The sequence below is a fragment of the Sorex araneus genome, chromosome 1, assembly GCF_027595985.1.
Source record: "Sorex araneus isolate mSorAra2 chromosome 1, mSorAra2.pri, whole genome shotgun sequence".
NCBI lineage: Eukaryota > Metazoa > Chordata > Mammalia > Eulipotyphla > Soricidae > Sorex > Sorex araneus.
The window spans coordinates 127243171-127269479 of NC_073302.1; the positions used below are offsets into that span (position 1 = coordinate 127243171).

The window sequence follows — 26309 nt, forward strand, 5'->3', positions numbered from 1 at the left end:
TCAATGAAACCAGTAGCATTTAATGAGTACTATATATGCAACAGCATACAACATATTTTACACATTCTAACAATAAATTCAATATATCCATCTAGTTTTTCCTGTACTCAACACAAAATGAGAAAATCTTTGAAATACAAAAATTTATTTACAAATTGCACAGTAAACAAACAGCTGCAACTCAAAATAACAAAGCAAATCCTAAACGCTTACTTCTTTCAATACCTACCTTCCTATCCTTTGACAATACTCTTTATTAAGAAAATATGACATATACTTGTTTTTCATATCATCCTAAAACTGTCCTTTTTAACCAGAGCTAACTTTCTGATATAATACAGAGAAAAATACTTTTCAAGGTAAGTGCTGCTTTTGAAAAAGAGAAGTAAATATCCCAAACACACACAATTTTTTAATCATCTCATTAAAATGTAGACCATTACTTACACACTCTAACAGGGCAAAATAAGCTTCTTTAAAATAAGTACCTTACTCTGACATCTGAGATGAAACTATAATTTTACACTAATAATAGCTTCCTGTCAGAAGTTAACAATTCTAGAAAAATTACTATATAATTGCACTATAATACATGTAGTATAAAAATAATTCATGTTAACAATGACAGCATTGAACTTTGGATGTGATGTGGCTTTTCAATGAAATAGATCTGTAATAGATCTTCAATCCTTCTTCACTCCTGGGATTTGATCTAAATCTTTATTTAAGCATTTGTTATCTTTGTATTTGTGGTAATGAGATGGAACCCAGGGCCTCACACCGTCAAAGCCATGCTGCTCTCCCCCCACCCCAGTCACACCCCGCCTTTCATTGGTTATGCCATAAATCACATCCAGTTACTGCATTCAATAATCTAACATACCCTTTTTTTCTGTTTTCAGAAGGATAAAATTTAGCCATCTAAATGTGATTCTTACATCACTGCAGAGTTCAAAAAGTTAGCCAGAAAAGGAATTTCAAATCATCACTTGAAAAGCTATACTCAAAATTTTTCAAAGTAAGGGGGAAAAGTACTACTTTTGAGACAATGCAGCAGTGTAATTTTTAAATGACACATCTTTACAGACCACTGGGTTTTAAATACGCACACAGCAAAGGACCTGCTGGTGCCAGAGACAGCTCTTCCATTGTCTGTGCATGCCTGGTTGCTGAGCACCACTGGGAGCAAGATCTGAGGTTACAGATTTGGGAGTAACTGCTGAATACTGGGGAGTAGTCCCAAAACAAACAAACAAACAAACAAAAAAGACTTACTCATGGTAAGGATTACTCCATCTACTTTAATTAAACCATCATTCTAACACTTGTGCTTTAATCTTATACATCTAATAAATACTGAATGCAGCAACTACCTGTTGTAATAATTTAAGAGCAAATGTAGTCACAAATCAGAATTAAAACCAACCAGAAAAATGTCCAGGATGTGCACAGTAGCATGCATTTTCAGCTGAACTTTCAAAATATTCACAAATAACCAAATGACAACTTCAAACCAAAATGAATATCAAAACTGTTCAAAGTTTACAACATACGTTATTGAAACAAAAAAACCCAGAAAACTGAATAGATTGAGAGTGCATATTTCTAAAAGGGAAAGAAATTATCTGCAACCTTTAGTCATAAAGCAAACATCAAAGAGTCAACATTTTAATAACACTGGCCATAAAGTTATTCACTGAGAATTTTTCAGGTTGTGTCTTTAAAATGCATTCACTTATATATCTGGATTAAATTATCTCTATTAATCACAAACCACTGTACTCAGATTTCTAACCGTAAGAAGTTTAAACGATAACCTATCAAAGCATAGTCCAAACACTATACAATATAATTCTACCATTTTAATTCTTATGTGCCTCCTCTGAAAGACTTAATTTATAAACAGGAATTTTGTCCTGTTTCTCCAGAGAAAATATCCCTATACCTAGGTCTTTAAGAGGCAGTCAAAAGACAGATTCAACCCATTCCTGCTCTGCTTCATCGGGCTTTGATAAAAACAGAACCATCTGGTGGGACAGCCCCATCTTCCTTCTCAGTTACAGTCTCCACCGTCCCAGAAGCAGATACAATAACCATCGTTTTATTTGCTGGCACCGTCTTCTGCTTTTCGGCAATTGCGGCACATACAGCAACTATCTCATCACTTTCAAAGTCATAGTCAGGAATTGACTTGGATGATAAATGTGTGGTTTGGATGGGTGCTTCATTTTTCTTAATCCTCTGTGCTACTTTCTGCTGCTCCTGGAGTTTTCTTGCCCAAGAAAGGTCTTCTTTCCATATTTCAGGGTTCATTGGATAGATATGAAGGGCTACTTGAAAACTTCGAATTGCCTAGGGGGGAAAAGGGTCATAGTTTTTATCTGCTTTGTTTAAAAAACTCAGTGCATCTATTAGATCCACTTATCTATTATAGCACTTACATAATAACACATAATATTTTGGTGTACTGAACATCATCTACATAAATACATAACATTCTCATGTGTAAAGAAAAAAAAAGAGAGTGTGAGGATAAAGTTCAGGTTGTGGGCCAGAGAGCTCAATGGGCTAAATGCAGGCTTTATATGCAGGAGACCGTGGGTTATGCCCTGGCACTGCATGGTCCCCTACGCACCAGCAGGAGCAACTTCCAAAGACATAGCCAGGAGTAGACCCTGAGCCCCTCTTGTTGTGGCCCACTAAAACAGAAAACAAAAAGAAAATTAGGGTTGCAGTCTAATCACTGGATTATAATTACTGGAGGACAGGCAGAGTTATAATGGTATGGGAGAAAGTGACCAACAAATTGCTGATGAGGACTAAAAGTTCATTAGAACAGAAGTACTGAAAACTGTGGTTCAAATTTTTAAAATGTATTTAAAATGTTTGTTTTCTGTTTATGAAAAAACATTTGAATTCAAGCTAAACCAAGATCAGATGGAACTAGGAATGTATATCTTTGAAGTCAAGAGTTTAGATCATAATAATGTCAAACATATATGTGTCACAAGAGACAAAGAAGAAAAACACACAATTATTAATTATATCACTGAGTCAGTTCACAGAGAGATACAGTATATAGCACTCAACACCAGAACATATAAGTATATAAAATTAGCACTGCCAGAACTGCCAGTATATAAACTATAAATTAACAGCAGGTACTAGTAGGAGACTTTATTATCCCACCTTCACTAAGAACACCTAGAGAGGTCACCAGAAACTGAATTTGCTTACCCAAAGGGATGGAAAAGATATAGATAGATCATTTCACCCAATAGAAATGACAGAAACTTATTCCAACAAGCACAAACAAAACATTTTCTAGACTAAATGAGATATTAGATGGACCATATGTTGCTTCACAAAATAAGTTTTAACAAATACAAGAGTAATAAAATCAAACCAAGAATCTTTTCTGACACAATGAAGGAAACAAGACATCAATAACAGAAGGAAAATTACAAAATCAACAAACAAACAAAAACCACTTACTTAATCACAAAGTGGAAATGTGGTGCTACTTTTTTTTTTTTTTTTTTTTTTTTTTTTTTTTTTTTTTTTTGCTTTTTGGGTCACACCTGGCAATGCACAGGGGTTACTCCTGGCTCTGCACTCAGGAATTACCCCTGGCCATGCTCAGGGGACCATATGGGATGCTGGGATTTGAACCCGGGTCGGCCGCGTGCAAGGCAAACGCCCTACCCGCTGTGCTATCTCTCCAGCCCCTGTGGTGCTACTTTATTAAATTATAAACTTGTTTAAGGATGCTAGCAGTCAGGTATAGATAACCCTAAGTGCTATTTTGTTTTGTCAAAGCCATAACAACTCACAGCTCTCACCTGCAAGATTTCCTTCAGTCAAGATGACAGATGCATTAACTATCAATTCACAGTAAACTTTAGACAATGAGCATTCCATTTTCATAAGTTTCTACCCATCTCTATTTGCCCATTAAGTCTAGCAACCTCTCAGTGTGAATACGGAGGCTGGAGTGATAGTACAGCAGGCAGGGCGTTTGACTTGCACGTGGCCAAACCACATTCAATCCCCAGCACCCATATGGTTCCCTGAGCACCACAGGTGATTGCTAAGTGCAGAGCCAGGAGTAACCCTTGAGCATTGCTGGGTGTAGCCTCCAAACAAACAATTAGTACAAGTTCTTCTCATATTCAACTCTGCCCCTCCTTCTTCAATATCTATTAATGGTTTTGTCTCCATGGTGCTACAGACCTCACTCTACAATGTGGTAAATTTAATGACACAACGAACAAATCTAAAAGTTGCTTATTTTATACTTAAGGTCTACCAAAACTGAACATTTATGTTCATTTCTGTTTAAATTTTCATGATACTTGGGGCCAGAAAGACAGTACAGCGAATAGGGTGCTTGCCTTGCACGCAACCATCCCGGGGCCCCTGGCACCCCAAATGGTCCTCCAAGCCTGCCAGGAGTGGTTCCTAAGTGAAGAGCCAGGAGCACGGTTTCCCTCAAAAACAAACAACTACATTAAAAAAAAAAAGAAAATAATAAATTTACATCATATCAAATAGCTAAAAATATTCTGACCTTCAAGTAACAGTATGTAAAATGAACAAAGATAAGAATCAATCTGTATCTACAATTAATGCCTCAAAGTGGCAATTTGCTGTTTGTTTTATACAAATTTGGTTCAGCTGATAAAAAAAAAAATTAAAATTAAGTTTCAGTATGACACGAATCTAACTTTCTTACCAAAACAATCTCTCCCAATCCAAGCTGAGCACGTCCCAAAGTTTGCCAAGACTCCCATGAATGTGGATTTCTCTGGACAGCCATTTCTGCGGCATGAACTGCTGGGAACATTTCATGAAGAGACATGAGGACCTAAGGCCAAAAAGAAGAAACGAAACCAGACAGCAAGCGGCATAAATTAGAAAACTACTAGGAGATAACCAAACGTAAACAATGCTTTCCATTTTCTTTATTTTGTTTTGGGGCCACACCCAGCAGCATGGGGGGTGCTCCCAGCTAAACTCTTGGCATGGAATCACAGCATGCCAGGAATCAAACTCAGGCTTCCCACATGCAATACAGCCCCTTGAGCTATTTCTGCAGCCCAACCTTCCCCATTTAAAAAGTCGATCTTTGGGACCTTGAGATGAGGCCCATGAACTGCTTCCAGCTACTACTTAAGCTTCTTAATAACCATGCTCCAGAGACACACAAAAGAATCTTGGAACCGAGCAGCTCACTGCAGAGATGCCTCTGGACTTTGCAATAGGTCGATTTCATGGGGCTGACAGTGACAGTGACTCCAGACTGGAGCAGGAGCTGTCCCTCCACCTGCCCCCTAGTAATCCCAGTGGCCGCCATTTTCCGGAACCCAATGAGAAGCCCAGGTATTTGGGAGCAGTGACAGCAAATGCCAGGCCTCACGGGATGGGGGATGGGCCGGCCTTTCTCATCCTTCGGCCCAATGGGAACTTGAGATGATACTCTTTATTCTACTTTCAATAGGACTATTTGGCTTCCCAGATCTTGCTGCTGTACTAGGTAAATCTGATTCTCTTTTACTAAGTTTGGGCCACACCCAGTGGTACTCAAGGGGCTACTCCTGGTGCAGTGCTCTGAGGTCACTTCCAGTATACTGGGAATGGAAATTGATGTCTCTTCTGCATGTAAAGCATGCATGCTCTCTAGCCCTTTGTACTAACTTCCCAGCCCCAAATAGGGAAATTTGATTTTGCTCACTCACTGGGTTCCTTAACATTTTCCTGCTATAAAGAAAAAACATTTTAAATGGGCTGGAGTAACAGTAAAGTGGGTAGGGTGCTTTCGTTGCATACAGCGGACCCGGGATTCAATCCCCACTACCCCAAATGGTCTCCAAAGCCAACAGGAGTGATCCTTGAGTGCAGAGTCAGGATTAAGCCCTGAGCACAGCCAGTTATGGAGCCAAAACAAACAAATCATTTAAATACTCCACTACTGAATTCTTCATATAATATAAATCAGGAGAATTACAGATTTACAAAACACTCCAATGTATGGAAAGATATTTTCCATATCATCTTATGGCCCACCCACATTTCACAAGACTTGTGACAACTAGCATTATCAAGTTTCAAATTAAACAGTTTGTTTTATGTGTTTTGCCAGAAATATTGCCTTAATTATGCACATATTCAAGACAGACTTCTTTTAATATGTATGTACTCAAAGTTGAAAGGCGTCCAAATGAAGGCGCACTATAACTTTATTCAGTGAATAAAATCAAAGCTGACAAAGGATCTTCTGCCCTATGTTTAAAATCATGGTATGTTAGGTGTGTAGCTCAAGCCTAAACAGTAACTATTTCCTGTAAAACAGCTGTTAAACTGGGGCTGGTGCAATAGTACGACAGGTAGGGTGCTTGCGGGGCTGGAGTAATAGTACAGCAGGTGCTTGGCCTGCAAGCTGCTGGTCCAGGGTTCCATCCTCAGCACCCAATATGGTCCCAAGCCCGTCAGTAGTGATCCCTGAGTGCAGAGCCAGGAGTAAGGCCTGAGTACCACTGGCTGTGGCCCAAATGTTTCTTTTTTCAAGTATGCTTAATGATCTGCTTGAGATTTCAAGTGTCTCTTGGGCCAAAGAATCAGCACTTAGAGGCGACTGCAGGAAAGCACCTGCAAACCCAGTTCAAACAGCTGTACTGCATACGGTGGCCGGCACGGCCAAAAGTCAATATTGAGCAGAGCCAGGAAGAGCACACAGCTAGGACTGCTGGTAATGCACAATACCCGGCCCTCAAAAAGAAGAAAAAATGATAATATTTTAGATCTTCTTTTATAGTCTTTCACACAAAACATAATTTTGATTTAATATCAGATTAAATGTATAAATACAATTTTATTTTACTAACTTTGAAATGCCAGGGACTAAACCTAAGACTTCACACTGCTTGCTATAAGCAAACATTCTGCCATTTTGTCACATTTTTGGTCTTAAAAATATGATTTTAAACTATAAGTACCGTGCCAGAGATGGCTCAAAGAAATGGAGCACAAGCTCTGCCATGTAGAAACACCAGGTTTAATCCCTGGAACCACCTGATCCCCAGAGAACTCCCAGGAGTGACCCTCAGCATCACCAGGTGGGGCTTCCAAACATTAGTTTAAAAAAATACATTGGGCTGGGCTGGAGCGATAGCACAGCCAGTAGGGTGTTTGCCCTGCATGCGGCCAACCCCGGTTCGATTCCTCGGAGAGCCCGGCCTACCGAGAGCATCCCACCCAAAAGGCAGAGCAGGGCAAGCTACCCAGGCTTATTCAATATGCCAAAAACAGTAACAAGTCTCACATGGAGACATTACTGGTGCCCACTTGAACAAATCAATGAACAGTGTTACAGTGTTAAATTGGGCTGAAGCAATAGTACAGCGGGTAGGTCGTTTGCCTAGCATGCACGGGGCCGACCCAGGTTCGATTCCCAGAATCCCATATGGTCCCCCAGCACTGCCAGGAGTAATTCCTGAGTGTAGAGTCAGGAGCATTGCTAGATGTGACCCAAAAAGCAAAAAATATAATAAAATAAAAACATTAAAAACATATATACCAACACAAACCTATTTAAAAATTAATAAATTGCCTCTATTTGACCTTTTACTAAGGCCTAGGCCATTTTGGATTTGGGGTGGGGGGTGTTGTTCATTTATTTGTGGATAGCACCCAACTGTACTCAGAGCTTACTGCTGGCTCTATGCAGGGAGGGACCATATGTGGTACTAGAGACATTACTCTAGTAACTGCTCTGTGCAAAATAAATGTCCCTCCTGCTATACTATCACTATCTCCATTTTGTTTCTGAAACGCACTTGGTGGTACTCAGGCGATCGTATATGGTTCCAGGAATCAAAGTGCCAGGCAAATACATAAAGCCCTGTACTATCACTCGAGCCATGACTAAGCCATTTTTGAGAACTGTCATAACCATGGGGGTTGGGTAACAGTACAGTGGGCAGGGTGCTGGTCATGCACGTCTGACCAGAGTTCATTCCCTTGCACCCCATACAATTCCCCCAAACACCACCAAGAGTGATGCTTGAAGGCAGTCAGGAGTAAGCTCTGAGCATGGCCCGGTGTCGCCCCGAAACCAAACCCTCTTCAAAAAAAATCCCAAACCTACTCTGATTCTGGAGAAATTAGATTGTTGTTAGGATTAAAATTAATTTTCAAAGAAAGCAAACATTTTCAAAAAGTTCTCCAACTGCTCAGACATAAACATAGTTAAAGTAAAGTAACGGTTAACTTCATTTGTGAAGGTAAACAAGTTCCTAATTTTATAGATAAAACAGTCGTAAATAATACTGATATTTCCCCCAAAGATAATTGATATTTCCCCCAAAGACAATATAATTGAAAAAGAAAAGGGAAGAAAATGTCATTTGGCTTTTCACTGCTCCCCAAACAGCAGAGTTGCATAGAAGAGCTGCTACGAGATCCGTACCTGTGACTTCATCTCATACAGGGTAGCATCATCTGGGGTTAACTGTAGTGCTTCATCCCATTTCTGAATTGCTTCTCGATATCTGTGGTTGTTAAAGTTACATTAGTATTGTATGTATTTTAAATACATTAAGAATACATGACTGAACTTGAAAACAAGAGAGTAAGGAGAAATGTTAACCAAGAATTATCTCTATTAAAAACTGATAATAATGTTAAAGCAGCTGGAAAACTTGAAAGAAAAAATAGCAAAAGAGGGAAAAAGCAAAATATAAATGAGATCTTGAATTTTTTTTCTCTAAGACACTATTTTTGAGAAGTCACCGCCAGAATTTCTTTTTTTCATGGACCTATTAACCTTTGTCTGTATGGTTATCTTCCATCTTATCTATAGATAAATGCCAACTCTAACCCAACCCAACTCTAAACCAAGCTCCCGGAAGAGAGCAATGCAGAAAGTCTCTTGCCTGAGTGTATAGCTGCCTTCCCTGGGGCCCCTTGGAGGGGGTGAGCTCCAGCTTCCCTCCCCGCCCCGAGCAGAGCTCCCACGGCCAAAGACCTCCAGAGCCTTAGCCACAGCCATGCTCAAGGCCCCTCTCCACATGTTCGGACAAGCCTCATGCATGAAGGAACCAGCAGAGGAAAACCCAGGTGTGTGGGACCCAGGGCTGAGACCTCCAAGCTTACTCATATAGGGACTGGGCCTCCTCCGCCCAAATCCCCCATTTTCCAGTAGCTAGGCGGTCACACTCAGGGACTGCCCCTGGTGGCACCATGTAATCACACCAACAGCCAACATCTAGAGACTTAAAACCAAGCTCCAGGAAGCGACATCTTATAGCCTAGTTCTCCCTCTGGGAGAACGTGGCAAGCTACCGAGAGTTTCCTGCCCACATGGGAGAGCCTCGCAAACTCCCCATGGTGTATTCATATGCCAAACCCAGTAACAATGCTGGGTCTCATTCCCCTGACCCTGAAAGAACCTCCAATGCGGCATCGTTGGGAAGGACGAGTAAAGAGAGGCTTCTAAAATCTCAGGGCTAAGATGAATGGAGACGTTACTGAGACCGCTCGAGAAATTCAACAGTCAATGGGATGATGATGATGATGATTGTTCTATAGGACTTTTTTCATAGTCTCCTTCACAAGTGGTAAACTCATGTACAAATGTATACTTAAATGTTTCTAGGAGGAAAAAGCTCTTAATTACCAGAACATTTCTATACAGAGCTGAGGAGCATGCCCTTACCCCAGATCAATTAAGACAGCAGTTTGATTAACCACTAATACTACCTCTATTGGCCAGCTACTCCTACAGCTGCCCTACCATCCACTACATAGCTTGATTCTTATGCTAATCTCCCAAAGGTCCCATAGTCTTCTGTTCCTAAAGAAAGTAAATCCTTCAAAATAACTTTTCATTTATTATTTATTTATTTATTTATTTACTTTGGCTTTTTTGGGTCACACCTGGCGATGCACAGGGGTTACTCCTGGCTCTGCACTCGGGAATCACTCCTGGCGGTGCTCAGGGGACCATATGGGATGCTGGGAATCGAGCCCGGGTTGGCCACCTGCAAGGCAAATGCCCTACCGGCTGTGCTATATCACTCCAACCCCTAAAATACCTTAAAAAAAATTTAATTAATTTTTTGGCATGCCTGGAATCGAATCCAGGGTCTCACACAGGTAGCAGGCACTCTATGACAGTCACATTCTCAGTTTGAATTGTTTAAAAAAAACAAAGCAAAACAAAGGCCTCACCTATTATTCAAATTTGCTAGGGAATGAGAAGATAAAAAGAAACCTACAGAGAAAAAGCAAAAAACTTCAAGTTTACTGATAAACACTTTATTTTACTGTGCTCAGGAATGACCGATCATTGGCGGTACTCATGGTTTACTCCAGTCACTGCACTCAGATCATTTCTGACGGGCTCTGGGGTCCATACGTAGCACCAGGGATGAAATCTAGATCACCCATTTGGAAGGCAAGCGCCTTACCACTATACTATTGCTCCAGCTCCACCAGTAAATGTTTTCTTTCCCCCTGTCTTTATTTAAACATGGTGGTTTACAAAGTTGTTCATAATATACTTGTCTTGGGGCTGGAGCAATAGTAAGGCGCTTGCCTTGCACACAGCAGACCTGGCAAGGTCCAATTCCTGGCAATCCGTATAGTTCCCTAAGCATCACCAGGAATGACTCCTGAGCACAGAACCAGGATTAAGTCCAAAGCACCGCTGGGTGTGACCCCAAAACAGACAAACAAAACCCAGCTGGTTTTAGGCATTCAATGTTCCAACACCAAATCCCACCACCAGTGTAGTCTTCCCTCCACCGTTGTCCCCAGTTTTCCACCCATCCACAAGTCCGTCCATGTGGCAGGCACAGCATTATTTTATTTTGCTTGTTACAATAAAATAATAAGTAGAATTATTAAAAAATAATTAAAAAGTAATTCAGTAAAATACGGCTGAGCCTGGCAACTCCCCATGCATTATTCGGTATGCCAAAACCAGTAAAAATAACAGGTCTCATTCCCCTGACCCCGAAGAAAGATTTTAATTGTTGGGAAAGACGAGTAAGGAAAGGCTGCTAACATCTCAGGGCTGAGACGAATGGAGACATTACTGGTGCCCACTCAAGTAAATCGATGAATAGGATGATGGTGATGACAGTGATAGAGTGAGTTCAGTTAAAAAAAAAAAAAGTTCTGACAAGTGTATCTCGAAATGATGTTATTAAAGTCACTGAGGATCGGGGGCTGGAGCAATAGCACAGCGGGTAGGGCATTTGCCTTGCACGCGGCCGACCCGGGTTCAATTCCCAGCATCCCATATGGTCCCCTGAGCACCCCAGGAGTCATTCCTGAGTGCAGAGCCAGGAGTAACCCCTGTGCATCGCCAGGTGTGACCCAAAAAGCCAAAATAAATAAATAAATAAAGTCACTGAGGATTTACTGAGCTGCTCGTTGCTAGCTGAGTCTTCTTGTTAAAGTTTTCATTTACTGAGCTTAGTGGGCTTCTAGGACTGGAGCCATAGCACAGCAGTTGGGCGTTCGCCTTTCACGAGGCCGACCCGAGTTCGATTCCTCCGTCCCTCTCAGAGAGCCCGGCAAGCTACCGAGAGTATCGAGCCTGCATGGCAGAGCCTGGCAAGCTACCCGTGCGTATTGGATATGCCAAAAACAGTAATAATAAGTCTCTCAATGAGACGTTATTGATGCCCACTCGAACAAATCAATGAGCAATGGGATGACAGTGACAGTGGGCTTCTATGCTTCTTTCTCATCTAATTTGCTGTCCTATGGGTGTTTGGTACTGTGGAATTTAGAGGTATGGCTCCAGAGCTGTAGAAGTGGGATGATTCTTTGGCTTGGCATCTCTTCTGAGCTTAGTTGTGAAGCTAGGCTATTTGTATGCTAGAGGCCGTGGGGTATGGGTATGGCTGCTGGGGCTTCAGGCAGTAAGGTAGGGGGGGCGAAGGAGGGCTACAAGTAAGCTCTTAATTAGCTCAAGATCACAGCCTACAAAGCACTTGCCTTGCATGCAACAAACCTTGGTTTTGTCCCTGTCACCACATGAAGTACCCTGAGTAGAGAGTCTGGAGTAAGCTCTGAGGACAGAGCTAGGATAAAGCCCTGAGCATAGGCAATTGAGTTGCACTACTGGCTAATATCAGGTATTCAATTCTTTTATTTAAAACACAAAATGACCTTAAATTATTAGACCTTGCTTGAATTCTACACTTAAGTATACTTTGTTTTGATATAAAAATTGTTTCAAATTGAGTATATAAAAAGGGAAGAATAAAAACAACCAAGTATGCATATTACATGAAAATTACACATACTCATAACCACCATCAAAAAGATGTTAACCAGTTTATAGTTAATTTGTTATTGTATACTCACCAGGTTTTTAAAATATATTAAGCATCCCTCTTTCTCTCTCTCTCTCTCTCTCACACACACACTTCTTTGAGACATTAAACATCTCTCTCACACATTTATAATTGTTCACCATTTGATAAGGCCCCAAAACCCATTATGTTAGAAACTGAGAGATGCTAAATGAATAATGCAGGTGGTAAATATTTTTAAGTAATTCCTGTCTGAAATGGAAACTGGGAAATTAAAATCATGACTTTTTATGTGTTTTAGAAAATTCATTTTCTGATATAGCTAATGAATAGTGCAGAGCCAAGCAGTAGAGCTGGGTAATTACTTTCAGTGTGATGAGAGGACAAATTTTATGTTATCACATACAAAAGGCAAAACTATCAAAGTTTGTATCTCTGTTTTTTGTCTTTGGTTTCACATCCAACTATGCTCAATGGCCACTCTCAGCTTGCTGCTCAGAGGACCTTGGGATGCCAAGGATTGAACCCAGGCCACTGGCATGCGATACATATGTATTAGGCCTATGAGCCATCTCCCCAAGCTGGGTAAATATTTTAAATATTTATGGATATTTAAAATATTTAGTTAGACTGTATATATTATATATAAATAGACACATATATAGACAGAACCAAAATGAGTTGCCTTGTTTTAGTGATAAATACAAGATAAAATCACAAAGTAGACCAAAGCCTTAAATAGCTGTTCGTCCCTTTACCTGCATGAACTCAAATCAACTGCCTTCGCAGAGAAGGCAATACTACAGAGCCCTGCTTGGGACCTCTTGTCTAAATTACTCTGGGGAATACTGGTTCGTGGCACCCAGTGAAAGAATTAGGAGAGAATTAGAAACTTCATATCTGGTCCTCAAAATTAAAAAATGTAGGGGTTACAGCTATAGTGCAGCGAGCAGGCATCTGCCTGGCACAGAGCCAACCCAGTTTTTGATCCCCTGCCTCCCACTGGAGTAGCCAGGAGTGAGCACCTGTGGTACCAAAACAAAAACAAATTTCTAAAAGTGAAAGCTCAATGCAGCGTGATAGGTAGACTGCTCACAGAGGTATGTGTAACTACAGTACCTGACACTTATCAATTACTTTTATTCTGAAAACATAGCCACAGTAGCCAGCAGAGACACTTCTAAATAAAACGTTTGGTTGCCCACAAGGCATCCAAAGGTCTAAAGAACTGTAAGCGGTTTTCTACGGGCTAAAGAGAAGCAAGAACTGGTGGGCAAGACTTCACTAATTCAATCCCCTCCCTCATTTCTAGTTCTCTCTTTGACTTCTCCTGGCCTATGAATAGAGGGTGGCACCACTTAGCTTTCCCAGTTGGGGATCATAGGAAACTTGGCACCGAATAAATCAATGGTCCCTTATAACTTCCACAGCATATCTCTTAATTCAACTTCAGCTTGGAACAGACTGAACAGACACAGCCCTCCTGCAGCTGTTGGATAGGAAACACTAAAAGATAAAAACTTCTTTTAAAGTCACTATGGTTAATAAATGACCGAAGTCTGTTCCAGCCAGTATAAAGACAACCTTAACAGTATGCCACCAAACTAGCACAAGGAAGGAAGTGAATAGTTCCAGGGATTACACAAGGGTAGGGTGAGATAATGCCCTACTTGAGGATAAAGAACAGCTGGTGATCAAGCCAAATAAATTAGATGGCGTGTTCATTTACCAGAGAGAAATGTCAAAGCATTTAACTACACTGCTCCCAATTAAAGTTCTAATTTTAGTACAGCTTTAAGTTTAATGAGCGCTATAGTAATTTGCTTATTCATTTTATAAATGTTTACTGAGCACCACCTACCTGGACCAGGTATTCTAGGTATTAACAAGTGATAAAAGATAAATCTTACAATTTAGAATGTTTGCATGTGGGAAGGATGTAAAGAGAAAAAAGATAATGCACACAGTTAAAATAGGGCAAATGCCATTAAAAAAGAAAACAAACCATTGGAGGGATGTGGCAACTGAGAAGGTGTGGTTAGGAAAGGTCCTTCTGAGAAGGCATTTGAATTGAGATCTGAATGGCACAAGTGGCTAACAATTCAGAATCTGAGAAAGCATCCCAAAAGAAACAAAGGGAAGAACACAAAACAGGGTCCAATAGCCAAGGTTTTGAGGCGATAAATGTGAAAGTAAAAGTGGAAAGAGATAAATCCGAGACATGCTCCTTCAGGAACTAGTAGGCTGTGTTTATGGGTGTGGATTTAATTGCATGTAATATGGAGAATCCTCTGCAACACAGAGACATAAAGTGATACAGATTTCAGAAAATCAGGGGCTGGAGTGAAAGCACAACAGGTAGACTGTCTGCCTTGCACAATACCTGGGTTTGATTCCCAGCATCCCACATGGTCCCCCGAGCACAGCCAGGAATAATCCTGAATGTACAGCCAGGAGTAACCCCTGTGCATAGACAGGTGTGACCCAAAAAGAAAAAAAAAAGAAAAAGAAAAAAGAAAATCAGTAAGGTTCTGAAGAGAGAAAAGGACTACAGGAGTATAAGAATGAGAACAGATCCAAGGAGATAGTCCACTAGGTAAGGTGCTTGCCTTGCACACACAGGACCTTGGTTCAATTCCTGACACTACATATGGTCACCTGAAGGCTTAGGAGTGATCCTTGAGCACAGCCATGTGTGGCCCAAAGGCCAAAAGTCAAAAGCCAAAGTCCATTGCCATCTCCCCCCTCTCCAAAAAAACAAACATGAGACTAAGAAGACCAATTAGGAGTTGACTAGAGTAAGAGATAAGGTTTTATAAGAATGACAGCAATGTAAACAGAGGGGGAGGACAGAAGAGGTTAAAATATATCAAAGTTAATTTAACTTGAATTGAAAATGAGGAGTAAAACAGAAAAATCCAGGATGATGCCTTCCATTCAGGTTATCAAGGAGAAACAGCTTGAAACTAATGCCTGCCTGCTAACTCTTCGCTAGAAAATGATCCCAGGAAAGCAAGAACTATGAGGTTTATAAACGGGGGGTGGGCATGGCATGGGAAGGCAGTGAGAGAGACAACACACAATGTATGCTCACCTGCCTCGAACACATATACACGACACTTGCCTTGCACGCAGCTGACCACCATTCCATCCCTGGTGCCACGTGATTCCCAAGCCCCCAGCTTCACCAGGTATAGCCGTCGAGGCCCTCCAAAACTTCTGTGGGTGACCCCTGCTGCCCGAGTCGGCCAGGGTGTCCTGGATAAGGGTCCCACACTGAACCCTAGGTCCCCTGAGCACCTCCTGGGGGCCGAAATACAGAAACAGCACACAAATCTTGCAGGACTGCAGCGGGACCAGTCGCTGGGGGGCAGGAGGAACAGATCTTATCCACAGGCTTCCTCCCTCGCACGCCCTCATCTACCCACCAAGCTTTAAAGCCCTCCTGCTCTGGGTGCGGGAGCCAGTTCCTCTAGTGTCCAAAGTCTAATCCGGCCCGTGCCAAGGTGTGCCAGGCTCTTCCTTGCCAGTTAGCGCCGTGCACAAGCGCTCTTGGGTTTGGGTCTGGGACAAGAGCAGCAGCTCTCAGACCTTCTTGTTTACAAGCGCAGCAGGAGGCGCACTCAGGGGCGGGGAGCCATCTCTAGCACCAGACATGGGTCCCCAAGTATGGCCAGGAATAATCCCTGAGCACAGAGTCAGGAGTAACCCCTGAGCACTACGAGGTGTGAACCAGAGACAGTTAAAACAAAAACAGAAACAAAAACCTGAAATTCAGTGTGGGGAGAGCACTGCTGAGATGTTTGTGAAAGTCATCAATACAAAGGTAGTGCTGAAAGCAGTATGCTGTGTAAACGAAGACGGAAAGGAAAGGATAGATATGAAAAAAAGGAAGTAATTAAGATATGAGCAAAAGAGCAAGCAAACAAGATAAAGAAGTGAACATTCAAACAAAGAAGAGCACGACACAGTGGTACTGCAGTAGAGAACAGTATATTGGATGTGTTAGAAGTCAAGTATAGGACTGGAGCAGCAGTACAGTGGGTAGGGCATTTGCCTTGCACCCAGCTGACCCAGGTTTGATTCCCAGCATCCCATATAGTCCCCCGAGCACCGCCAGGAGTAATTCGAGTGCAGAGCCAGGAGTAACCCCTGTGCATTCCCAGGTATGACCCAAAAAGCAAAAATAAACAAATAATAATAAAAAAAAAGTCAAGTCTGTAAGTGGTGAGAGGGGGAATAAAGAGAATAGAGACATGAACACTGATATGGCAACATGGAGGTCACTGATAAGAGTGGGTTCAAGTAGATCATTTGGGGCAGAAAAACCTGGCACAAACCAAAAGTGTAATTCATCAAAAAGTCAAGTTTTCCTGGAGAGAAATGGGAGATATCTATAAAATCAAGGGAGGATTTTTCTAGGGAAGCTTTTTCAATGTATGCAACCAGGGTATTGTGTATACTTAGGAGGAGCTAGAAGAAGACAAAACAGATGACATGAAAAGGAAAGGAGAGAATACAGAAGGTACTGCACTTGTCCAACACGTGGCTGACCACAGTTCAATCCCTCGCACCACATTACAGTCCCTAGAGCACCACCAGGAGTAGCCCCCGAGTACCAGCCTGCCCACTACCTGCCCCACCAAAATATGAAAGGGTATTTGAGGGACAATATTCCCAAAAAAGCCAGAAGGGATGGGATGTGCGAGTCCATGGAGAGTAGTGGGCTTTTCTTCTAGGCGGCATACTTCTTTACAAGAAAATGAAGGCAGGAGGCCTGGGTATTGAGTACCTTAGTATTCACGTACTAAGGTGAGAAGAAATGGCAATTACAGTGACTACATCTACTTTTTCCCATGGAGTACGAGGCAAAAAGCAAGTCAGTGTCTTTAAATATATTTGTACTGGCATTGCTAAAATATGACACACTTCCAGATCACCTTCAAGTTCACACCAGTGGTTAATTTTTCTAGGTAAGAGACAAACTTCATGGTGAATTCTACATACTTTCCTCCTTCAGATGCACATTCGCACCAAGAAAGAGCAGAACAATCAAATGTCACCATCTAGTGGTAGAAACCTTAAAGGTTAAAATAAAGATTGGCATTTACATTGTGACTCTTGAGAAGGTATAGCTTGCTAGCAATTAAAATTCTAGGAAAGATATCTAAGGAAAAGAACATTAAAAATTTCAATACTACGTGAATGTGCCAAGCACATATAGCACTGTCTGTAGCACTGTCATCCTGTTGTTCATCGATTTGCTCAAGCAGGCACCAGTAACATCTCCATTGTGAGACTTGTTACTGTTTTTGGCATATTGGGTAGCTTGCCAGGTTCTGCCAAGCGGGTGGGATACTCACTCTCTGTAGCTTGCCGGGCTCTCTGAGAGGGGCAGAGGAATTGAACCCGGGTCAGCCACGTACAAGGCAAACGCCCTACCCACTGTGCTATCGTTTCAGCCTGCAAACACATATCACTGTATCACTGTCATCCCGTTGCTCATCGATTTGCTCGAGCGGGCACCAGTAACATCTCCATGTAAAACTTGTTACTGTTTTTGGCATATTGAATACGCCATGGGTAGCTTGCCAGGCTCTGCCGTGCAGGCAAGATATTCTTGGTAGCTTGCCTGGCTCTCCGAGAGGGGCGGAGAAATAGAACCTAGATCAGCCGAGTGCAAGGCAAACGCCCTACCTGCTGTGCTATCGCTCCAGCCCCAAGCACATATAAAATCCTAAAATATAACATGTACAATACCTTGATCGAGTGCTAACTAGTAGGTGATACATGAAGTTCTTTTACATGGGTGTAATCAAGGTCTTGCACACAGCCTTCCCAGTTGGGACCCCACACCAAATATGGTCCCTTGAGTCCCACCAGAAATGATATCTGAGCACAGAGCCAGGACTAAGCCCTGAGCACCACTGGGTGAGGCCCCAAACCAAAACACAAACACCCCCTCATTCCTGACTGGGACCACTGTCTATGTGACTTCCAAAATCTCCCCATGTCTGCGTGGGCTTACTCCAGCCCACAGAAGTGCCTGTGAGGTTCACTGGTGTATCTATAGTCACAGTCTGAGGGAGTGGTGGCGGGTGAGAGCACTCTGCAATGAGAGGGCATGCTATCGAAGGATGGGCCTGAATGCTAGAATAGGTTCTGGCCACCAACACTCTTGAACTGGGATAAACAGATTAGAATGTGAATAAACACAGACTCTTGTTTGATATTAGAGATAATCTGAGTCTTAAATTAGAAGCTTTTGGGGCCAGAGAGATAGTCCAGCAGGGAGGGTGTTTGCCTTGCATGCAGTGACCCTGGTTTGATCCCTGGCATCCAATATGGTCCCTAGAGCACTGCCAGGAGTAATTCCTGAGATAGAGCCAGTGTGACCCAAAAGGCAAAAAAAAAAAAAAAAAAAATCAGCTTGGTCAAGTTTTTGTGACGACAAAGAAATAAGGTAGAGGACCTTAACTATTGCTATCAATTAGTTTATAGTAAAACTGGTTTCATTATATGCTGTTTTACTTAAAGTCATAATAGCCAAGAACCTATCAACAACAGTAATGATTGTCTATATTTTCTACTCATCATACTACCTTAGTCAAGCTCAATATTTATCTAGATATTTTTAAACTATTATTTCAATTTTTTTATGTAGAGTAGCTAAATTATTCACTTCTACCAGAGTCCTTTAACTCTGTTCAGCTCTCACCCAAAACTACATATACATACAAAACAAATGCTAATGAGCAAAAGCAATCATCTCAGTTTCTCCATACAAACTGAAACATCCAAGTCCAGCTGATTTCAGAGAAATGACTCAATATCTTCATATGCAGGCCAAAAATGACTTATTTTGTTTATATACAAAGAGTCTATCTATATTCTACCAGAGAAAATTCAGAGGAAATCCCAGGCCAATAACTGAATAACTTTTCCCTCCCATATTCTACTGTGGTCTGGGGGCGGGGAGTGTGTGTGTGTGGCGGGGAGTGTGTGTGTGTGCGGGGAGGGGGGGGGGAATCTAATAAACTTTTAATAGGCACTTACAGGAATTTCTAAGAATGTTTTATGGATGTTCCAAAAGTGATTTCACAAATGTTTCAAAACATTCATTATATTTAGTTTGTTTTAAGGAGAATGACCAAGTTGCAATAAAAGAAAAATCTTTATAGACCTGAAAAATGGCTTAAAGGTCTGATTGCGTACTTTACTATGTGGGAGGGTTCAATCCCTAGCAGCACATGGTCCCAAAAGGAGCAATCTCAAGCACTGCTGGGTGGAGTCACTCTCCCTCCCAAAAAGAAAAGGGAAGAAAAAAAACCTTGTTTTCAGATAAATTACAAAACAAATTAGAATTTTTTTTTTTTTCTTTTTGGGTCACACTTGGAGATGCACTGGGGTAACTCCTGGCTCTGCTCTCAGGAATTACCCCTGGCGGTACTCAGGGGACCATATGCTTCAAACTTATCATTTAGGGTTAAACCACAGTACATCACAGAAAAGAAAAAAATAAATGTTCTACTTAAAGGAAATTTCTCTTTTCTTTTTCATTGTTATTGTTATTTGGGCCACTATCAGCAGTCCCCAGAGCTTACTCCTGGCTGAGCTCAGGTACTCCTGGAGGTTGCTCAGGGGCCCATACACAGTGCCAGGGATCAAAGCTCGACCAGCTGTGGTCAGGCAAGTGCCCCGCCCCACTGCACTACTTCTGAGGCCCCTGACGTTTCCTTTAAACAGAAAGGCCCTTTCTATCTTTAGAGCATACAGATAATCTCTATAAGCAGCTCTATCTTTCATACTCTAGAGTCCACCCTTCTATATGATATTAGATACAGATAATTTCATTTTCTCTTATATACAAATCCAGTTTTCACTACACAATCTTCTCCCCCCACTGATTTATAGAAGAACTACTTCTGATTCCACTGAAAGATGTAACCTTAGTAAAAAGGGGAACAAAAGGAATAAGTAGGAAAAAGAAGAAAAGATAGGAAAAGGTTTGTGTAGGAGTGTAAGGGGTTATTTGAGGGATGGGATAAGACAAAATGGAAGCTATTAACAGACTTTAGTGCACCAACCACACTGAAGGATGCACAGAAGCAGCCAATGGAAAAGGTAATTGAACTAATAAGCGTAATAACAGGTATAAATAATATATCAACTATAGATTTTATGACACTATTTCTAGTGAAGATAGCATTAATAATAGTACTTTAATATTAATAGGCATTAGAATAATAATAAAATATGTGCCCTCAGAGCTCTGAAAAAAAAAGATATCTGATATATCTGATGTGTAATATACAGAGTTCCCAGAAATCAGACTATCTCCTATTAACCAGTGAACTGAACTACATCTTTCACAATATTTATAATATCCTAATAATAATAATAATAAACTTATATTTGAAATAGCTCTAGATAGAAGAATAATTATGGCAAAACCTAGTCATAATAAACATTTGATAGACCTTTGTACAAATTTCAGATTTAAAACACTTCTTTAGTACCTAGGTTCAGATCTTAAAAACATGAATTTATAGAATGCATAACTATTCTATTTCTGACAGTGACTCAGAAAATATAAACTGTTCTCCACAGGAAATTCTCTAAGATGGCAGAATCTCCTACCCCCTTGTCAGGCTCTTTACTGGGGCACCTTGGAGCGGGGTGGGTGGAGTTTCCCTCCATGCCCCAAGCAGAAACCCAGCAGCTGAAAACCTCCAGAACCCAGCAGGAGCCATGTTCAAGGCCACTCTCCACATGCTCAGATGAGCCTCACTCATGAGGGAACCGGCAGAGGAACCATGGCTGAGATCTCCAAGCCTGCTTGGATCGTGGCTGGGCCTCCTCCACCCAGCTCCCCAGTTTTCCAGTAGCTCGGCAGTCACACCCACAACTGCCCCCGGCGCCGTGTAATCTCATCAATGGCCAAGATCCAGAGACTATGAATAAAGCTCCCAGAAGAGTGACACCAAATATCCTGGAGTGTGCGGCTGCACAACCTCTTATACTAGCTCAGTGATGTACCTAAAGTAGCCATATTTGTTTGGTTTTAACATATTTGCTTGTATTCTCTTACATACGAGCTTAAATGGCCCCAGAATGAAATAAAACAACCTTCACACACTTCCCTCTTTTTGTGGCGGGAAGATGCTCACTGGTGGTGTGGGTGTTTAATATTATCTGCAATGAACTATTGTGAACTACTTTATGAAAATATCTATTTGCTCGAGCGGGCACCAGTAACATCTCCACTGTAAAACTTGTTACTGTTTTTGGCATATCGAATACGCCACGGGTAGCTTGCCGGGCTCTGCCGTGAGGACGGGATACTCTCAATAACTTGCCAGGCTGTATAAAAGTCACAAACAACAACAAAAAAGAAAATTCTAAAACATACCTTTTATTTTCAGCCAGATTTGCTCCTTCCTCCTTCAATTGTTTACTTTTCTCAGCACAGCCTTCAAGGAGAATTTCTTTTCTCCGTTTAACTGCATGGAGCCAGCTGCCTTCTTCATTCTCACTTGCATCTTTCTCATCAGCAGCTTCAGCCTCAAACTGCTGGGAAGTGACCTTTGAGACCTTCTCACCAATTTTCCTCTTCCACCCGAAGGAAGCCATTCTGGTAAATTATAAAGAAGCTACCTTAAATTTCAAACTGGTGGGGAAGGAACAGAGAGAACAGCAGGCAGGGTGCTTGTCTTGCACACTGTCAACCTGGGTTCAATCCCAGGCACAACCATATGCACACAGAGTGATCCCTGTGTGCAGAGTCAGGAGGAAGCCCTGAGGACCTCCCAGTACAGCCCCAAACCAAAACCAAAAACCCCCAATCCTCAAAAAAAAAAAAAAAAAAAAAAAAAAACCTGAACTTTAACTCAACCATTAATAGACATATTCCAAATAGATAATACAATCAGTCTCTCACTGCTTTTGAATAGTGAAGGTTGGCAGAAATATAACTGGACATCAATGCCTCTCCAGATGAAAGTGACACACCACCCGTAAGTTCCACTTGCCCCCAAATTAATCCTGAATCACATCAAGTCTCTATCCACTTATAAGAAGCACACTACATGATATTGAGAGAGGGGAAAAAAAATAAAGAGAAAATAAAGAAAAATAAAACTGGATTCTTCAAGAAACTGCTAGAAAGAAAGAAAGGTGTGCAACAATGAGAGGGGGAAGAGACCACTGGAGGTGCTCAGGGGACCATATGGGATGATGGGATGCTGGGAATCGAACCCAGGTCGGCCGCGTGCAAGGCAAACACCCTACCCGCTGTGCTATTGCTCCAGCCCCAAGAGAAAAGAGTTCCTGAGAAGGAAACTTATACAAATAAAAGCTTCAAAAAAAGAAGTAAAGGTAAAATATAGAGAGGGTGGGCTTAGATAGATATATTTTTAAACTTCATTTTAAATAAATTTATAGAGCTGGGGAAATGGTTCAGAGAGCTGAAGCCCATGCTCTACATGGGAGATCCCTGTGTGTGTGTGTGTGTGTGTGTGTGTGTTTCTGTGTCTGTGTCTGTGTCTGTGTGTGTACGTGTAGGGGTGTTCGTAAGTATACTTGCACATCACACGTGGCAATGACTGATGGCTAACCCCAGCTGTGCGTGGAGGAATGAGGCGGGGGCGCTTCTGGTGCTCCTCATGCAGGGTGCTGGGACTCAATCTGGATAGACTGCATGCAAGGTCAACTTCTCATCCCACCATCCCCACCCAGTACTCTCTCTGACCCAGCGCCCCAGATCTGACCCCTGGCATTGCATGGTCCACAGAGCACTAATTTGGGTGTGGTTCCAAAACAAAAATTTTAGACTACGTTTTTTTGGGGGGTAGAGGGAGTGGTTGGGCCACACCTGGAGATATTCAGGGGGTATTCCTGGCTCTGCACTGAGGAATCAACTCCTAGAGGTGCTCAAGCATCCATATGGTAAACCAGGGATCAACCAACACTGGTTGGCTGCTTATAAGGCAAGAGCCCTACGCACTGTAACATCATTCCGGCCCATAAAAATAAGTAATTTTTCAAACGTAAGGGCAGATGTAGGAAACTACATGCTTTCCCCGGGAGCTTGGATTTTAAGAACATTAAGACGAGTCATGGAAAAGTTGTATTACGGAATTAGGTCAGTGTCAAACTGTCAAAACCATGATAATGCAGGAAAATGAGTTTCCTATGTTTGGAGATGATTCTAAGAACCTAGCAGAACCAAGGCTGAAAACAACTGAAGTGTGTCTACTAAGGAAAAGAAGTTTTGAGTAAAGCCAACTTGAGAGTGTTATGATCTTTAGGAAATTCTTAGTATCTTATCAAGTGAAGATAAATTGGAAATCTTCTATTTACAACTGTCTTTAAAGTGACAAGAATAAAAATAATTACATTTTCTCACTTCCAGCTTTCAAACACAACTGGTTCTTAAGTCAGCAATGAGCAGGATCAGGTAATGTGGGAACTTTATTAACACAGGCAGAATCCTGATTATGTCTACCATCCTAGTCAGTCTACCGAAGGCACATTACATGAGAATTCAATGATCAGGTTTTGTAACTAGGAGCAGGAGTTAGGGTAGGGAGGACAGGAAAGGACGAATAAACCCAGATGTATATAATTTTTTAAGTAAAAGTTCATTCATACTCCCATTACCACCACCACCCTCCAGCCTCCTGCATAAAACTCGTATTTAAAAAAAAAAATGTAATAAGGGCTGGAGCGATAGCACAGTGGGTAGGGCGTGTGCCTCGCATGCAGCCGACCCGGGTTTGATTCCCAGCATCCCTATATATGGTCCCCTGAGCACCACCAGGAGTAATTCCTGAGTGCATGAGCCAGGAGTAACCCCTGTGCATCACTGGGTGTGGCCCAAAAAGAAAAAAAAACATGCAATAAAGGACAAATAAGAGGCAAAAGCCTGGGACAGTTCCTCCACCATGCATGCCTGCCACACACACGCACTGCTGCACTAGGGTGCTGGGTCATTCTGCTCCACGAATTATTTCAGACATCAAATTTCAGACACAGATTGGGGGCTGGAGCGATAGCACAGCGGGTAGGGCATTTGCCTTGCACGCGGCCGACCTGGGTTCGAATCCCAGCATCCCATATGGTCCCCTGAGCACCGCCAGGGGTGATTCCTGAGTGCATGAGCCAGGAGTGACCCCTGTGCATCGCCGGGTGTGACCCAAAAAACAAAAAAAAAAAAAAGAAAATTTCAGACACAGAGATTCCAGACTCTGGAGGTCAGAACACCTGGGGAGTGAAGGGGTAGAAATCGCCCACCGTGATAGAGACCCCTGAAAGCAAACCCTTAGACTCTGACACAGTATGGAGGTGGGGGTGAGGCTGAGAGGGACTATGGCCCTCTGATGGAAGGTAGAATGTGGAGAGCTAGAACCCCTAAAACATGTCTGCATCTACACACTAATAGGCCAAAGTTAATCCCAATTTAAAAAATATATATGTATCTAATTAAAAATGGCAAAGTCCCAACACAAACAAGTGACAGGTTTAACTTCGGTGAAAAGGGACTAGAATATACTCCTCTAGGACAAAATTAATATTGGGTGAGCAGTACTGGCATGCTGTTAAGAGGAAAAACGCAAACAACCACGCTCCCACGACCGGGGCGGGACTTCACATGTCCCCAGAGAAAGGAGATGCTAGATACTGGAAAGACGGGGCGGGAAAGGGATGTGAGCCCCGGGGAATCCCAGACAAGGGCTGAGTCACGTGGGCAAACAGGCGCAAACCCTAAGGCCCGCTGGATTTAAAAGGCACGCGGGGCTGACCCAGGGCCGCGCTGGCGTGCTATTTCCTTCCGAGTCGTTCACAGACCACGGGCCACGGGCCACGGACGCGGCGACGTCAGAGAAGCGGCGCTGGGGGCTTCCAGGAAGCCACCAGCTCGACGCCCCCAAAGACAGGGTTTAAGGAGCTCAAGTTCTCACCCCGACGATGCAAACCCCCCTGGGGGGAAATGTAACCTTCACGCCCCGCCCCTCCCCACCCCGGCCCCCGACGTCTCCCGAGGAAGGCGCCGGGCACACCCGGGCAAGGGCATTTCCTCACCCGCGCGAGGAAGCACCGCGCGGGGCTGTCCTGGTAAACTAACGGCAACCACGCGAACCCATTTCCCACGGAATCGCGGCTGATGAGCGCCCCGGGACGCTGCGTTCTGAATTCTTGGGCCCGAACGGCCGGCGGCCCGACCCGGTACCCGGGGCGCAGCCGGAGAGCGCGGCGGGAGCATCGCGCAGACAGGCCCGACCGGCACGCGACACCCTTCGGGGGAGGACACGGACCTTGGGGAACCAGGGACGCAAGAAGCAAACACGGGAATCCAGAAGGAGAAAAGGGAAAAATAAAAGCCGGGGAAGCCAGCGTTGGCGGCTCCGCAGCCACAGAAACGTGCCGCGCGGGTCCAGGCGGCTTCGGTCGGTCCCGCCCTCGCCCGCGCTCCTCGCTCCCCCCGCACCCCCGGCCCGACCCCCTAGACCCCCCGCGACGTGCTCGTCCCTAGAGACCAACCTGAGCGCGCCGCCTCAACTCTCGGACTCCAGGAGCGTCTTTCTCCCCTAACTCGGACACCCACTCGCCTCGTCTCCTCTTCCTCGGGCTTCCAGCACGGACCCGTAGTCCCGGGTAAACCTGATCCCTGCTAAACCCGATCCTTGGCTCCCGTGTTTACATTCCTTTTGACTTTTGACCACCGGAAGCGGAAATGACTCCTCGACCTCCTACCGGCCCGCTCTGATGGGTGCCTCGTCTCTCCCCAAGTCGGGGCGTTGGCTAAATCCGAGGCCTCCGAATCGTCCACAGAAGCTGGCAAGGAGAAGAGGCTTCTCAGAACCGTTCCGAACCGTTCTGAGCCACCGGGCCCGGTCCTGGACTACATATCCCAGAAGCCACTGCGCGCGGCCGTGCCCTCTGGGATTTGTAGTCTGGATGTTCGGAGTCGCGAGCGTG

At 43.1% G+C, this 26309-nt stretch overlaps 1 protein-coding gene across 1 annotated transcript; it reads right to left on the reverse strand.

Moving 5' to 3' along the window:
* TTC33 (tetratricopeptide repeat domain 33) lies at positions 1 to 26040 on the reverse strand. Its single transcript, XM_004605538.2, has 5 exons — positions 25872 to 26040; positions 21742 to 21963; positions 8468 to 8549; positions 4736 to 4867; positions 1 to 2352 (listed from the first exon to the last, which is right to left on the reverse strand). The coding sequence occupies exons 2-5, from the start codon at positions 21960 to 21962 to the stop codon at positions 1999 to 2001; spliced, it is 789 nt and encodes a 262-aa protein (XP_004605595.2). The 5' UTR covers position 21963; positions 25872 to 26040; the 3' UTR covers positions 1 to 1998.
* Between the last annotated feature and the right edge of the window lie 269 nt (positions 26041 to 26309).

Bases quoted from the DNA above. Each gene is read 5' to 3' on its own strand.
- TTC33 (XM_004605538.2), bottom strand. From the start codon at position 21,962: ATGGCTTCCTTCGGGTGGAAGAGGAAAATTGGTGAGAAGGTCTCAAAG. The intron at 8,550-21,741 runs GTATGTTTTAGA...TAACAACCACAG, and splicing joins AATCTGGCTGAAAATAAAAG to ATATCGAGAAGCAATTCAGA. The intron at 2,353-4,735 runs GTAAGAAAGTTA...TTTCCCCCCTAG, and splicing joins GATTGGGAGAGATTGTTTTG to GCAATTCGAAGTTTTCAAGT.